Source organism: Mobula hypostoma, chromosome 12, assembly GCF_963921235.1.
Source record: "Mobula hypostoma chromosome 12, sMobHyp1.1, whole genome shotgun sequence".
In the NCBI taxonomy this organism is placed as follows: Eukaryota; Metazoa; Chordata; class Chondrichthyes; order Myliobatiformes; family Myliobatidae; genus Mobula; species Mobula hypostoma.
The window spans coordinates 16,267,764-16,284,707 of NC_086108.1; the positions used below are offsets into that span (position 1 = coordinate 16,267,764).

General features: G+C 39.9%; 1 protein-coding gene across 9 annotated transcripts in view; it reads right to left on the minus strand.

Annotated features, from left to right (window-relative positions):
• The window catches only part of cep350 (centrosomal protein 350), a 251,684-nt gene that overhangs the window by 40,253 nt on the left and 194,487 nt on the right, over positions 1–16,944 (minus strand). For 6 of the 9 annotated variants that reach the window (XM_063063672.1, XM_063063671.1, XM_063063666.1 and 3 more), the window contains 3 exons: positions 13,460–13,582; positions 7,902–8,098; positions 6,295–6,503 (listed from right to left, as the gene is read on the minus strand). In XM_063063672.1, coding sequence (XP_062919742.1) covers positions 6,295–6,503; positions 7,902–8,098; positions 13,460–13,582 — 529 coding nt within the window. The remainder of the gene's footprint in view (positions 1–6,294; positions 6,504–7,901; positions 8,099–13,459; positions 13,583–16,944) is intronic. The other 3 variants (XM_063063675.1, XM_063063674.1, XM_063063673.1) reach the window with 2 other exon arrangements.

Here is a 16,944-nt window from a genome sequence, read left to right on the forward strand (position 1 = left end):
ATGAATTCTGAATTGTCCCAGCAAATTCTACAGGAAAATGTCAGGGTATCCACCCGTGAACTAAAGCTCAAGAGCAAGTGGGTCATGCAACAAGACAACGATCCTAAACACACAAGTCAGCCTACCAAAGAATATTTACGACAGAAGAAATTGCACGTTTGGAACTGCCAAGTCAAAGTCCTGCCCTTAATCCTGTAGAAATGTTGTGGAAGGACCTGAAGCAAGCAGTTCATGCAAGGAAGCCCATCAACATCCAAGAGTTGAAGCAGTTTCGTAAGGAGGAATGGCCTAAAATTCCTCTAAGCTGATGTGCAGGACTGATCAAGTTACCGGAAATGTTTGGTTAAAGTTATTGCTCTACAAGAAGGTTACACCAGTTACCGAAAGCAAAGTTTACATACTTTTTCCCACAAATACATGTGATATTGGATCATTTTTATCAATTAATAAATGAAACAGTATAATTCTGTGTTATTTGTTTAATTGGATTCTCTTTGTAAGGGTTTCTTCTTTTATGTTACTGCTAAGGTGAATAAAGTGGCTTCTCTGTACTGTTAACTGTTGAGACAGTGGTTCTCTATAGCAGTATGTTTGGACTATAATTAGTGATAATGGGACTTGTATTCATTTGTTAACCAATTGGGATAGATGTTATTCTTTCTGTCTGCGTGAAAGCTGTTAGTTGCGCGGGCTTTGGGGAGAAGGCGCGAAGAGGATGAAGAGAGAAGAGGTGGCTTGAGGAGACAGTTGCTGGACCCGCTGGGCCTGGGCTCAGGGCAGGAGTCCAGGAGTCAATGACAAGCGAAGGAGGATCAGCAACCGGGAATCCGTGAGCTCCAACGTTTGTGCACTGGACATGTTTATGAGATTATTGCCGCCTTTTATTTGTTTTCCTTTTCTTTTGTTCTCTACTAACCCCATACTTAAATATAAAATCTTACTCGTTTAAACGCACATTGTGGACTGAATGCTATTTCGGGGTACTGATGTTACACAGGGGACACAACACGCAGCATCCACCCAAACTTGATTACCCAGTTTGGCGGGGCCGAAGGCTGTTCTTCTCAGACGGAAGCGAGCTGAGCGAGCCTGAGGCTTACCAGGGGGCTACATCTTTATCTAGCTTTAGGACTTAGAGTTCTATGCAAAAGTTTGGGTACCCCGGTCAAAATTTCTGTTACTGTGAATAGTTAAGTGAGCAGAAGATGAACTGATCTCCAAAAGAAAAAGTTAAAGATGAAACATTCTTTTCAACATTTCAAGCAAGATAAGTGTATTATTTTTGTTTTGTACAATTTTAGAGTGAAAAAAAGGAAAGGAACACCATGCAGAAGTTTGGGCACCCCAAGGGATTTGAGCTCTCAGATAACTTTCACCAAGGTCTCAGACCTTAATTAGCTTGATAGGGCTATGGCTTGTTCACAGTCATCGTTAGGAAAGGCCAGGTGATGCAAATTTCAAAGCTTTATAAATACCCTGACTCCTCAAACCTTGTCCCAACAATCAGCAGCCATGGGCTCCTCTAAGCAGCTGCCAAGCACTCTGAAAATTAAAATAAATGATGCCCACAAAGCAGGAGAAGGCTATAAGAAGACAGCAAAGCGTTTTCAGGTAGCTGTTGCCTCAGTTCGTAATGTAATTAAGAAATGGCAGTTAACAGGAGCGGTGGAGGTCAAGTTGAGGTCTGGAAGACCAAGAAAACTTTCTGAGAGAACTGCTGTTAGAATTGCTAGAAAGGCAAATCAAAACCGCTGTTTGACTGCAAAAGACCTTCAGGAAGATTTAGCAGACTCTGGAGTGGTGGTGCACTGTTCTACTGTGCAGCAACACCTGCACAAACATGACCTTCATGAAGAGTCATCAGAAGAAAACCTTTCCTGCGTCCTCACCACAAAATTCAGCGTCAGAAGTTTGCAAAGGAACATCTAAACAAATCTGATGCATTTTGGAAACAAGTCCTGTGGACTGATGAAGTTAAAATAGAACTTTTTGGCCACAATGAGCAAAGGTATGTTTGGAGAAAAAAGTGCAGAATTTCATGAAAAGAACACCTCTCCAACTGTTAAGCACGGGGGTGGATCGATCACGATTTGGGCTTGTGTTGCAGCCAGTGGCACGGGGAACATTTCACTGTTAGAGGGAAGAATGAATTCAATTAAATACCACCAAATTCTGGAAGCAAACATCACACCGTCTGTAAAAAAAAAGCTGAAGATGAAAGAGGATGGCTTCTACAACAGGATAATGATCCTAAACACACCTCAAAATCCACAATGGACTACCTCAAGAGGCGCAAGCTGTAAGTTTTGCCATGGCCCTCATGGTCCCCTGACCTAAACATCTGTGGATAGACCTCAAAAGAGCAGTGCATGCAAGACGGCCCAAGAATCTCACAGAACTAGAAGCCTTTTGCAAGGAAGAATGGGCGAAAATCCCCCAAACAAGAATTGAAAGACTCTTAGCTGGCTACAGAAAGCATTCACAAGCTGTGATACTTGCCAAAGGGGGTGTTACTAAGTACTGACTGTGCAGGGTGCCCAAACTTTTGCTTCCGGCCCTTTTCCTTTTTTGTTATTTTGAAACTGTAAAAGATGGAAATAAAAAAGCAATCTTGCTTAAAATATTAAAGAAATGTGTCATCTTTAACTTTATGCCTTTTGGAAATTAGGTCATCTCTTACTCGCTTAGCTATTCACAGTAACAGAAATTTTGACCAGCAGTGCCCAAGCCTTTGCATGCCACTGTACTTGAAGATCTGATCACAATTTAGCTCATATTTATGTAGAAATACAGAAAATTCCACAGGTTTCACAAATTCTCCAGTACCACTGTAAATAGAAAGGAGTTCTTCATATTTCAACTGATGATTACTCCTTTGCCAACATGATTACTTTATACTTGCCAAACAATTGGTACTAGAACGTACAATCATCACAGCGATATTGGATTCTGCGCTTCCCGCTCGCTGGAGTACAAATCAATAGTAAATATTAAACATTTAAATTATAAATCATAAATAGAAAATAGAAAATGGGAAGTAAAGTAGTGCAAAAAAAATGGAGAGGCAGGTCTGGATATTTGGAGGGTACGGCCCAGATCCGGGTCAGGATCCGTTCAGCAGTCTTATCACAGTTGGAAAGAAGCTGTTCCCAAATCTGGCCATACGAGTCTTCAAGCTCCTGAGCCTTCTCCCGGAGGAAAGAGGGACGAAAAGTGTGTTGGCTGGGTGGGTCGTGTCCTTGATTATTCTGGCAGCACTGCTCCGACAGCGTGCGGTATAAAGTGAGTCCAAGGATTAAAAACAGATTAACTGGACACTGCTGAGAAATTAACGAAGTATTTTTGTAAAACTAAATGCCCCAGTTTACAGGAACAATTTATAAAAAAAGACTGAACTACATTACATACTTTGGGCAATCAAATACTATGTTAAAGTAGTAGCTTTACTGATAGCCTTAAAGAAGCAATTTGTTAGAAGGTATTCTAGGTCTTAGGGACTAGGTAACTGAAAGCATGATGACAGTCATTAAATCTAGTGTACAATTATCTAAAATTAAGAGTGGTTATTAGGTTTAGAGGTGCTCATTATAGAGACAGCAAGAGGAAGGGTATAGTGCTGCTTAGGAAAAATTAAAACCAAGGGATCAGGACCAAAAATGAGTAGTCAGTAAATACAGGGGTAATAGGCAAACAAAACCTTGGGCAAGTTTGAACATGTGACAAAATTTTGAAGTTTGTTCAAAGGTAGAAGATGCAAGGCCAAACAGGAATGCTGTTGAACAGATTGGTCTACAAGATTTCAGCAACTAATGAATTGAGACAGGTGGATCCAACAGTGTATTAGTGATGGAGGAAATATGGGTTTGGATGCTTAATTCAGTCAAATTGAGAGAATTTGAAGGCATTTTATAAGTATATTGAAAGCAAGCCAACAACCTGAGAAAGAGTGGGGCCCAGAGACCAAAGAGACAATCTGTGCAAGATGTTAAAAAGGAGGATGAATTGGATATAAATAGTGACTTCAGGAGGAAACCAGAGGTACATTAGCCAGTCCTCACTGGAGGATCAGAGGTGGGAAGAGTCAGCAACTTTAAATTCCTCTGTGTTATCATTTCTGAGGACCTGCCCTGGGTCCAGTGCATGTGTAATTATAAAGAAAGTACAGCAGCACCTCTACTTCCTTAAAAGTTTGCCAAGATTTAGCATGACACCAAAAACTTTGACAAACTCTGATTAACTGGCTGCATTACAGTCCTTGAAACATCAATGCCCTTGAAGGGAAAATTCTATAAGTACCACTAAGCACATCTGCATGGAGCACTGTCACAGGAAAGCAGCATCCATCATAAGGGGCTTACAGGTCATGCTCTCTTCTCACTGCTGCCATCAGGAAGGTGGTACATTGGCCTCAGGAGTCAAACCACCACATTCAGGAACAATTATTACCCCTCAACCATCAGTCTCTTGAACCAGAGGGGATAACTTCACCATAACCGAACTGTTCCCAAAACCTATTATTGGTCACTACATTATAGGAAATATGAGAGTGTAGAGGTGAGGGTGCAGAAGAGATTTTCTAGAATGCTACCTAAGATGGACTATTTGAGTTTTGAGGAGAAAGTAGATAGGCTGGGTGTGTCCTCCTTGAAGAAGACCTAACAGAGGTGTACTAAATTAGGAGGAGCAAAGATGGGTAAATATTAAGAAGCTTTTCCCCACGGCCAAGGTATGTATTCCAGGCAATGTAGATTTAAGTTGACGAGAAGATTTGAAAAATGTTTTTTTACCAGAGTCTAATTGGAATTTGTGCTGCTCTGCCTGCGGTGAAGTTGGAGGTGGAGGTGGGTATACTCATTATATCTATACAGCATTTAGATGAGCACTTGAATCGCCAAAGCATCCAACCACATGTGCTGGTAAATAGGATTACTATAGAAAGACGCTTGGTCGATATTGACATGGAGGGTAGGACATATTTCTGTGTTGTGCACTCTAACTGCAAGAGAATTCAATAAGATGCACAGAAAACAATTCCTTAGGCAGTGCAATCCAGAATAAGGAGAACACTATCTCAAAGTTATAGTTTTCAAGAAAAAAAGTGAAATTTCAGGACTGAAGTTGCTAGATATTCGATAAGCACAAAGGCAAGTACAATGGAGTCAATTAAACGATCAAAAAGAACGTGAAGGAAACAAAGCACAGAAAATACAGTAAATACTCAGCAGGTCAGGCTTGATGTGTGGGATGAGGGAAAAAAACAAAATTAGCATTTCACATCAGAGACCCTTCATCAGAACTCAAGGGTCTCTGACCTAAAGAAGCAACTTTCTTTCCACAGATGCTGCCTGATCTGCTGTGTATTCATTATGTTATGGTCTTATGTTCTACTCTTATTTCAGACAAAGTGAAGACACTGAATGTTTTTCTTGTTTCCAAGTGCCTTAAATGTTGAATGCAAATACAGGTCGAGTACCCCTTATCCAAAATGCTTGGGGTCGGAAGTGTTTTGGATTTTTTCGGATTTTGGAATAATTAATAACGACAGCCTGGGATTGCCATCATATCCGACTCTGAATTTATGTTCTACCGGTAAGCAGTCTTTGTCTTCCACTTGTTCGTCACACATGTACTTAACAGTAAAATTATTACATAACATTAATATCATTAAAATATAATGTGTGCAGGGTAACAAAAGCAGCTCAGCAACATTGGGAGAATGCTTGAATCAGGTACTGAACAAAATCAAACAACAGCAGACTTTCAGTCTCCACCTACGATGCTATCTTTCATTAAAAGGTTATACAGCACGCTTCTTTTTAAGTTTTATGTAAAGTATAAAAACAAATCAGCATCTTCGACTTGTTCTGGTGTTGAGATTTTTGAAGGCAAAAGTTGGCTGGCAAAACAGAACTGTTAGAGAAACAGCAATGAAGAATTCATTGCTACATCTGAATATGATGGTATCCTTGAGTCTCCACCTGGGACTTGCATGATTGACAGTAGTAAAAACCAAGAGGAAGCTACTGACATGATGAAATAGCCCTGAACATTACCAGAGATGGAGGACTTTCACTGCTATCCTAAATGCCAGTGGCATAATGGGCAGCAGACAAAGGCTAACTATCCCATTCTGTAATCAACTAAATCAGGACAGATCTAGACTGAAGACAGTGACCTTCATCTCTGTATCGCTCTCATACTAAACTCAGCAATCCATTTATCGTTGGATAGTTAGAAAACTATTATTTTAAGAGCTTTTTCTTAAATAAAACTTACTTATATCAACTTTCTTACCTGCTTGCTAGGTGTTGCAATAGTTTCAAAGTCCTGAGAATAACCATCGTCTGTGAAAACACTGTGCTCAGGGCTGGTGGATGTTCGGAGGACTGCTGATGCCGACTGCACAGTCTGTGCAAGTGGGCTTCCAACTTCAAATGGAATAGAGCTGTCACTGTGGAGGTGAGATTGGGATGGTGCTGAGCATTCTTCCTCACTGGCTGTGTCTAGAGAAAAGATGAACACTCATGATAATACTAAATCCTTGTTAGCAAAGCTGATTGTTGTTCCTTCCAAATTAGAAGGACAATCAGGAAGGATGTGAATACTACAGAGAAATTGCAGAGGAGATTTACAAGGATGTTGCCTGAATTGGAGGGTGTACCTTATGAGAATAGGTTGAGTGAACTTGGCCTTTCTCCTTGGAGCGACAGAGGATGAGAGGTGTTCTGATAGAGGTGTATAAGATGATGAGAGGCATTGATTGTGTGGATAGCCAGAGGCTTTTTCCCAGGGCTGAAATGGCTAGCACAAGGGGGGATAGTTTTAAGGTGCTTGGAAATAGGTACCAAGGGATTGTCAGGGGTAAGTTGTTTTATTTTAAAAACACAGACGGTGGTGAGTGTGCGGAATGCACTGCCGGCAGTGGTGGTAGAAGCGGATAAAATAGAGTCTTTTAAGAGACTCTTAGATAGGTACATGGAGCTTAGAAAAATAGAGGGCTATGCGCTAGGGAAATTCTACAGGAGGACCTGTAATGTACTGTAAATTTCTATGTTCTATAATAAATGGAATGAATGAATCTTTTAGTATCGACTCCCTTTAAATTCTGTAGTGCAAAAGTAAACTGATTCATCAGCGAGAGGTGCATATACAATGGCCAAATGCTCAAAGATCCATGTGAATTCAGCATCTATCAAATAACTCCCTTAACACAAAACAGCTCATGTATTCATAATTAGGGTGGCACGGTAGTATAGTGGTTAGCACAAAGCTTTACTTCAATTCCCATCACTGTCTGTAAGGAGTTAGTACTTTCTCCCCATGCATGATGGTTTCCTACGGGTTCTCCGGTTGGTGTGTTAATTGGCCATTGTAAATTGTCACATGATTAGGTTAGGGTTAAATCAGGGCAGCGAGGCTCGAAGGGCTTACTCGGTGCTGTATTTCAATAATAAACAAACAAATAAATAAATCTTAATAATTCCTTGTTATCTGAAAGGCATAAGAACAGACTTCCTGCAGATAAAGTATACAGATACCTCTGCATGGGAGCAAACGCATGCCCGGAAGAAATATACTGAATTTGTTGACACCTGCATGCAGCCATCTACTTGAAATTATAAGGTGCAGGTATGTAAACAAAGAATTTCTCCATGAGGATTATTGATAAGTTGTGCCACAGTAGAAATACATGCAGTTTGGAAAATGATCTTAAGATAGACATCAAATTTATTTGGTCACTTATTAGTGATTATAAAAAGAGGAGAAAATTATATACTTTTACACACTTCTGCTCATTGGTGCGCATTTCCTATCTTTTTGAGGCAGCTTAAAGCCTCTGAGATAAACGAAATTCAGAGTTTGGTAACTCTTGCTAAGGGAATAATGATTCATACACTTACCTTTACCCCCTGGACTTCTTTCATTTGATTCTCTCCTTGACACCTTTGGTTTTAGCTCCTTGTTCCATGCAGCCAGGGCTAGTTTTTCCATCTGCCGGATCTCAGCTTCCTCAGCATCAAGCCGTCTTTTCCACTCAAGTAACTCCTCTGCATGCCGACGCCGATGCATCAGCTTTTGCTCTCGCTTGGTGAGAAACCTAATGGAAACAACAGTGATACAAGCAAAAGAAAAAGGGAGAGAGCAAGCACAGGAAAATGTCAGTAATCTACCGTAATTTATTTGTACAAATGTCTTACCTACAGCTCAGTTTTAATTCTTACATTTTCAACTTGCCATTATGTTTGAATCATAGTTTAACTATCCATAAATTTCAGGGTACAATTCAGATATTCTACAACATGACAGCAGTGCTCTCAATACTGCATATAAAACATTAAGCATAATGTCTTTACTGACCCAGTGATGCTACTGAAAACTATCACTGCATGACACCATCTTCCAAGCTGAATCCCATTCTTTAACCTAGCTTCAGTTGTGATCTTGTGGGGATAACAGGAACCTTGATGGCATTAGTGCTAACGTCCCTACCACCTGGATTTCACCTTACATTGCCAGGTTAATCGATCAAGTAGTAGCTAAAATTACCCTGTTACTAACCCACTTTATCACAATTGCAGCTTCACCGTCAAAACAAATGATAATGACCTTTATTGAGCATTGAAAATAGTCTGGAATATATCAAATCCCAGAAAGTGGGTATATTTTGGGCACGAGCAGAATTATGGTACCTCATTTTGGTTACTCAAGGACATTATATTTAAAATGGTTATATTTCACTAAGCAGAATGCCAGCCAACCCTTGCGCTTGTGCATGAGAAGTCTCTTACCCAGAATTAGATGCTTAAGTGCAAATCTTGGCCTTTTTTCATTATCAGCTTTGATCACTAATTATGCCTATTATTCTAGTATCTATAAAATATGTATTTAAAAGTTGGAAACCCCCTGACCTTACAAGAAGATAGCACTTTGAGACTTACTAAATGCTCATGTAGGTCTAATATATAAAGCCACTAGTTAAATGCTACACTTATCATTTACATCCACGATGGGCTTACTTCACACAATTTCAGAATTTAAATTGCATGTGCTGTTACTTAAATTACAATCGGATTCCCTGGAAGGATTTGCAATGTTCATCATAATCATAAACTTAGCACATAATGTGAACACAACTTGAAGAGGTAGAGTTGTCGGAGAATAGTCTGCTAGCTGGTGGTAGTGATAGAGTAGCTCTGGGATGTGATGAGAAAAGTTGAGGTGAGAACACAAGGCTGTAATGGCTGTGACAAATTTACAGAGCAAGTGTATTGCCTGGAATTATTTCAGAACAGTGTGAACTGGCATGGTGTCGTTTTCAGCAATAAGCGTATCTTTAGGATAATAATGCTTCAGAGCAACCCAATTAACCTCAATTTTTTTTTAATGAATCGAGATATTAAAGTGGTAGCTCCTATTTAAATTCTTTCACAAGAGTGAATAAAAATTGAATCAATTTCCTGGGTTTTAGAAAAGCATTTTTGCCATTTATAGTGATAGCAACTGCATTTAATTTCCTAATGTATATAGGTTCCCATGGAGCCTACGGGAGGCTTGTGTAGCAATTGCGGGGGTCCTAACAGAGATATTTAAATCACCCTTAACAACAGGTGAGGTACCGGAGCATTGGAGGATAGCTAATGTTGTTCCACTGTTTAAGGAAGGCTCTAAAAATGAACCAGGTTGGTGAGCCTGGCATTAGTAGTGGGAAAGTTATTAGAAGGTATTCTCGGGGACTGTATATACGAGTATTTGGATAGACATGGACTAATTAGGGATAGTCAGCATGGCTTGTGTGTGGTAGGCTGTGTCTAACCAATCTCAGTTTTTTTTTGAGGAAGTTACCAAGAAAGCTGATGAAAGTAAGACAGTGGATGTTGTTACATGGACTTTAGCAAGGCTTTTTACAAGGTTCTGCGTGGGAGGTTGGTCAAGAAAGTTCAGTCACTTGGCATTCAAGGTGAGATAGTAAATTGGATTAGACATTGGCTTTGTGTGAGAAACCAGGGAGTGGTAGTAGATGGCTGCCTCTCTTACTGGAGGCCTGTGACTAGTGGAGTGTGGCTGGGAATCAGTGTTGGGTCTGTTGTTTGTCATCTATATCAATGATTTGGATGATAATGTGGTTAACTGGATCTTCAGATTTGCAGATAATGCTAAGACTGGAGATGTACTGGAATGTAAGGAAGACTATCAGAGTTTGCTGTGGGATCTTGACCAGCTGGAAAAATGGGCTGAAAAATGGCAGATGGAATTTAATGCAAACAAGTGTGAGGTATTGCATTTCAGTAGGACCAACCAGGGTAGGTCTTACACAGTGAACAGTACGGCACTAAGGAGTGTAGTAGAACAAAGGCATCTGGAAATATAGGCCCATAATTCATTGAAAGTGGCAACAAAGGTAGATACAGTCGTAAGGACAGCTTTTGGGACGTTGGCCTTCATAAATCAAGCTACTGAATACAGGAGATAGGATGTTATGTTGAAGTTGTATAAGACATTGGTGAAGCCTAATTCGGAATATTGTGTGCAATTTTGGTCACCTACCAATAGGAAAGATATAAATTTTCTTGGTACTCTTTCAATCTTATTTACAAGGATGTTGCTGGTACTGGAGAACCTGAATTATAAGGAAAGATTGAATTGGTTAGGATTTTATTCCTTGGAATGTAAAAAATTGAGGGGAGGTTTGAAAGAGGTATACAAAATTATGAGGTGCATAGACAGGGTAAATGCAAGCAGGTTTTTTCCATTGAGGTTGGGTGGGACTACGACTAAGGTCATGGGTTAAGGGTGAAAGGTGAAGATTTTAAGGTGAACCTGACAGGAAAGATCTTCACTCAGAGGACTGTAAGAGCGTAGAACGATCTGCCAGCTCAAGTGTTGCATGCAAGCTCGATTTCATAATTTAAGTTTGGATAGGTGCATGGACAGTAGAGATATTGAGGGCTATGGTCCTGGTGCAGATTAGTAGGAGTAGGCTGTTTAAATAGTTTGGCATGAACTAGATGGGTCAAAGGGCTTGTTCTGTGTTGTACTACTCTATGATTCTATGAAGCCAAAACTTCTGAAATGTCTACCGAGTATCTTTCAAACTGTACCCTTATGTTAATGATTCATCGTAACTTTTTCTTACGGAACACTGGATTTTAAAAAAATCCCAGCTTTATCCATCCAATTCTGGAATGTTTGGACTATTTTGACACATTTCCTTATTAATGCAGTTAAGCCATGGTCATCTCTAATTTTGAATTATACTTTTGGTATCACTCAAGAGTTTTGTTTTGAAAAAGATGTGTCCATCTTACCAATGCAGAAAGTTGCAGCTTTGAAATCATTATCACTAGTCATAGCAAATGTTAACAATAGCATTATTTCCATTAAATATTCTTCAGAATTGGTTTGAGGATCCTTATAGCTCTTCCCCTTTGTACTCAGTGGAAGTATAGCACCAAATTCTTTTCACATGGTCACACGTTCCTTGATGGGAACATTTCAACTTGTTCATTCACTGGTTCTTTGAGGCAAATAACTACAAAATATTCTTCATGCTTGGTGGAAAGAGATGGCATTTATGCAAAACCAGATGGACATTATTCACACTGAAGCAAAGAAACCAATTGAGAATGTTAATGGAAAAACAAGCCAGAGTGCACAGGAGATTTTGGTTATAATGCAGAACTGATTTGTAAAAGATAGATCAGTATTGAAAAGTTGCAAAGAATGTGTTTGGTTGCTTGCATGGCTTTTAACACAAATATCCAACTAAGGACATGCATAAATGATTAACAATCTGAATAATCACTGAATAAGAGGGCTAGTGTGAGCTTGGATAACAATTGACTAAAGGGCAATAAACAATAAAATTATGGTAAAGTGCTACTTTTGACAGGTGGTGCTGGTGATCCCAAGTGTCAGTGCAGGAACACTGTTTTATTTGATGTATCTAAATAACTTTATACTAGATAACTGATAATTTGGAAATTTGCCTACTCTATCTATTTGTCTACAGAGAAGCAGCAAAGAGCGAGGGAGTAAATTAGTGACAGGTGGAATTTACTTGCAAAATGTGGGGATACGTACTTTGGCAGAGGGGATTTGGACAGGCAATATAGATGATTTCACAATTTTTCAGGACCAGAAGGCCTCTGAGATTTAGGTGAACTGATTTTTAAAGGTGATATGACAGAGGTAGTAGCTTGCAAAGCAGATGGAACATTTGGCTTCATAAATAAAAGGTACTAAATGAGATCTGAACCTTTATAAAACTTGAATTGGGCTACAACTCAAAGTATTGCATATAGTTGGGTCACTATAGTTTGGGAAAATCTGAATGTCCTTAAAATGGTGCAAAGGAGATTTACTAGAATATTTGCAGAGTTGAGGGATTGTAGCTGTAAGGTTAGACTGAAGAAGCTGAGGTTGTTTTTCCCTTGGAGCAAAGAAGGTTGAGAAGAGATTTCAAGAAAGTGTATATGCTTATGATAGCTTTAAATAAAAGGAAAGAAAAGCTGTTTCTACTTGTTGGATGCACAAGGCTTATGGGACACATGGTGCAAAGGTGACAGAGATCTTAAAAAGGAAAACAGATAGGCAGCCTCAGACATAGTTGGGTTAGTAAAGGGGAAATGGGATTAACTGAAATGCCTAGGTGCAATTAAGTGTAACTTGAGCTTAATTGCTTAAGAACCTCAAGTAAAATTGTTCTGTTAGCATGAGCAATTTGTTGCCACAAGCAGTTGTGGCGGCCAAGTCATTGGGTTTCTTAAGGCAGAGATAGATAAATAGGCCAGTGATGTTGTGGGGATGCAACTGGACTCTCTCACGGTGGTCTCTGAAAAGAGGATGCTGTCTAAGTTGCATGCGATCTTGGTCAATGTCTCCCATCCACTACATAATGTACTGGGTGGGCACAGGAGTACATTCAGCCAGAGACTCATTCCACCGAGATGCAGCACTGTGCGTCATAGGAAGTCATTCCTGCCTGTGGCCATCAAACTTTGCAACTCCTCCCTTGGAGGGTCAGACAACCAATTTCCCCCGGGATTGATAAAGTATGACTATGACTTAATTAGCCAGGTCATCAAAGGGGATGGGGAGAAGGCAGGGGAGTGGGGATGACTGAAAGAATTGGATCAGCCCATCATTGAATGGTGGAGCAGAATCGATGGGCCAAATGGCCTACTTCTGCTCCTATTTCTTATGGTCTTATAGTAGCTTAAAATGTTTGTGCAATTTTGATGCCTTTAATAAGCACAGTTTAATTATAATTAATCTTTGAAGTCTGCTTATTAATTTCAAACAGTAGCTTGGTGCATCTACTCAAAGCCACAAATGAGGTACAGATCAATTCTATGTCTCAGCACAAATCACTCCACTCCTCCTCCCACCACCCCAACCCCACTTGCATTAGATGGAAGGCAGCATGCTTGATCAGTGAGAAGCAGAGAGTGCACAGTACCTGACCAGCTGGTTGTAGATGTACAGCTGGAATTTGGGATGTAGATTAGGGAAACAGACACTGAGAGAGGCCCAGTGGTGAGACGTAAAGACAGAGAAGAAGTAGTGGACAGGAGAGCAGTGTCTAAAGCAAAAGAGGCAAAAGAGGAAAAAAAAGGACAACAGCTGAGTATTTCCCCAAATACTTTTTCCTGTTAAGATAACCTTGCAACTTAAGCAGAAATACCACTAACAGCATAAAGCCATTTGGCATTCAAATTCTTTTTACCCTTCTCAATCCAATCAGACTCCTGCATGGAGAAATTCTAGGACTTCAAATTACACTTTTACCTCACTCCAAGCCAACATCAGTTCCAATCTTTCTTTTTCTTGGTAGTGGGGGCGGGGGGAGGAGGAGAGTGAAGAAAGACAGAGACTGATATCACAACTATCAATCATTCACACACTGCAAGCCAACAATGAGGCTTAAAGTATGTTATCTTTGGAATCTGAATCTATAGTTCCTCAGTGCTCAGGTGAACTAACTGGCTGCTCATTGATATATTCATTCTTGCAACTGGTGAAGGAAAGAGCTGACTGCCCCATCTCATTCCATTTGAGTACATCTCCAATGCAATTTTATCAAATGACCTACTGGAGTAAGTAAAACACTATCCCAGATTGAGTTACACACTGACTTCAGTTCTTTGTGGAAACGGGACCTGCTCTCAGGGCCTTACAAATGGCCGCTTTTCGACATGCCAAGGATGCAGCCTGGAAGACTAGCGCGCCTTCAGGGTGCTGGATTTTCGTGGCTCTGGAGGTGGGTGGACTCGAGGCTGGTGCCGCTGTCTGATGTGTCACATGAGACGGAAGATTGTAAGCTGGCTGCGTGCCCAGAGGCTTGAGTTTTTCAGGCACAGAGCTCAGAAAAAGCAACGCAACAGACTTTTAACATCATAAATTGGCAAATTGTTTTGTTATGTCTCCCCTTTCGCTGTGAAATGGGGATACCCCTTTTACCCTTATTAGGGAGAGAGAGCCTGTGGTATGTCGAATACTGGGTGAACGAGTAATCTTGGGGTACTGCAAGTCTGTGTCTTTATTGATGCTTTGTTGCACACTTGAGTTCTCGGTGGGGGTGCTGATGCTTTTTTTGCTGGTGGGGGCTGGGTTTTTTTTTGCTTGCTGCTGCTTACGCGTGGAAGAGGGGAGTTGGGGGGGCTTTGGGGTTCTAACATTTAACTGTCATTCATTCTTTGGGGCACTCCTCTGTTTTCATGGATATTTGAAAAGAAAAGGAATTTCAGGATGTACACATTTCTCTTACATTAAATGTACCTACTCAAATCTATGCCCAGCTACCAGTTACTGATTTTTAGCAAAGGATAAACTGACTGTTTCTTTCAATACTCCTTATATCACTTTCCAGAAATTCTAATTTTTGCACATCTGACAATGGCAATTGAGCTGGATATACAGTATATTGGACATAGGATATCTTTCTCCTTTTTTATTTTTGGAACTGTGGCATTCTGCAAAACTAAAAACATTACTGATGAAAAGTAACATAATGAAACAGATACCATATCATGTACTACTGAGTTGCACTGTCATGTCTATATAGGTGACATACCATTATATATTACTTCTGACCAATGCATTGAAAAAATAGGAAATTGGCCAAATGTTTAAGGAAACCACTACTTGAAAATTTATTCCTTAATGTGAGGAATCAACGGATATTTGCCTCATCATAATTTACCTTTCATCAAGCATGGAATAGTAGGTCTGAACACATCACTCTACGGCACTGCAGAGCTCTGCATATCCGAGCTGCACAACGATGACTTCAAACATCTAACACCAGCAGCACATACCATCAAATTTTTACTAAAAGACATTTTGGAGTGCTGGCTTTTATACAACCAGTACCAACAATGACTACACAGAATACAAGAGATTCGCTTTCCTGAACATTCACTTGTCTATCACCAGCATCTACAAAATGCAATGCAGTTACTCTCCTTAGTTATTCTGACAGCACGTCACAAATCTGCAACCTCTACAGCTGTGAACAACAGCAGCAACCTCATGGGCACCTTGCTTCCTAAAGGTTCCCCTGCGAGTTATATAATCACTTCAATTATCACTGTTCCTTCAACTAGGTCTAAATCCTGGAACACCCTAATAGCACTGTAGATCTCAGTTGTTAAATGGCATGGCATGACACCATCTTCCCTTGTTCCCTGGGGAACTAGGCTGAAAATACATGCTGATCTTTCAGTGGCACCCATATTGACAGCAAGTGAATGAATGAAATAGAACAGGTTGTGAAAGATACCGCAAATCTAACAGACCACTTCGAACAAGGGCTCAAAAACCACAGAACCATCTCTTATTTGATGTCACAATTTGAGTCAGTGGAAGCATTTTGACATATTCAATATGTTGTTAACAAAAATATAGGACAATTATATTTTTTGTGTGGCGTGCAACAACATTTAATTATGGATACATCAATCAGGTAAGCTTTACATCAGCAAATTGAAACAAACTGTTTCCAAATATTAAAATAAAATTGAATGACGGTACCAATCTGTTGAAACAGATTACAAAAATGCAAATAAGGCATCTGGGAGAGCTAATAAATTCCACAATGATCCAACTATATCTAATCCCACCACATCTAGTTGTGATTCTAGGTTGATTATCAAGTAGTTAACAACAGGAAAGACTCAAAGAATATTAACATCTTCACTGGCTGCTGAACGTAGCATGTAAGCAAAGGCTGAAGTATTTGCATCTATATTCAGAAGTGCTGAGTAGGTGAGCCAGCTCCAGATGTTTCACCTTAAGTCACCTTCCAAGAAGCCAGTCTTCAGACAACTGAAGATTAAGAAATAGCTAAGAGCACTGGATGATGCAAAAACCTGGTACCAGACATCACATCTCACATCACAACAATCAGAGAGGAGGTACTAGAGCCTGAAGACAGACACATATACACACAGTTTTAGGAACAGCTTCTTCCCCTCCCCGTCAGACTTCTGAATGGACAGTAAATCCCTGAACACTACCTCAAATTTTTGCTCTCTTTTTGCACAACACACACGATCTATAAATATATCTACTGCAAAAACAAATTTCATGACATATTTCAGTCATAATAAAGCTGATTCTGACAGCTATGATCTTGAAGGCTTGTGCACATTCTACTATGGTTACAAAACTGACATTCACCTCATGTAGAAAAATTCATCACACACAAAAAGCTGCAAGGATGAATTCTGGTGAATTAGCACCCTGTCTATAATTAGTAAAATGAGATGGATTATACCAATGTGGTGACTTTACATTTTTCAGCAGTGTCCCTCATTATCATGATGCAACACTCCAAATGTGATCTACTGTAACCAAAGACTTATGAAGTCTCAGCATTATATTGTTGTTTTTACATTCTAGTTCTCTCAAAATGAATTTAGTATTTCTGGGAGTTTAGATTAC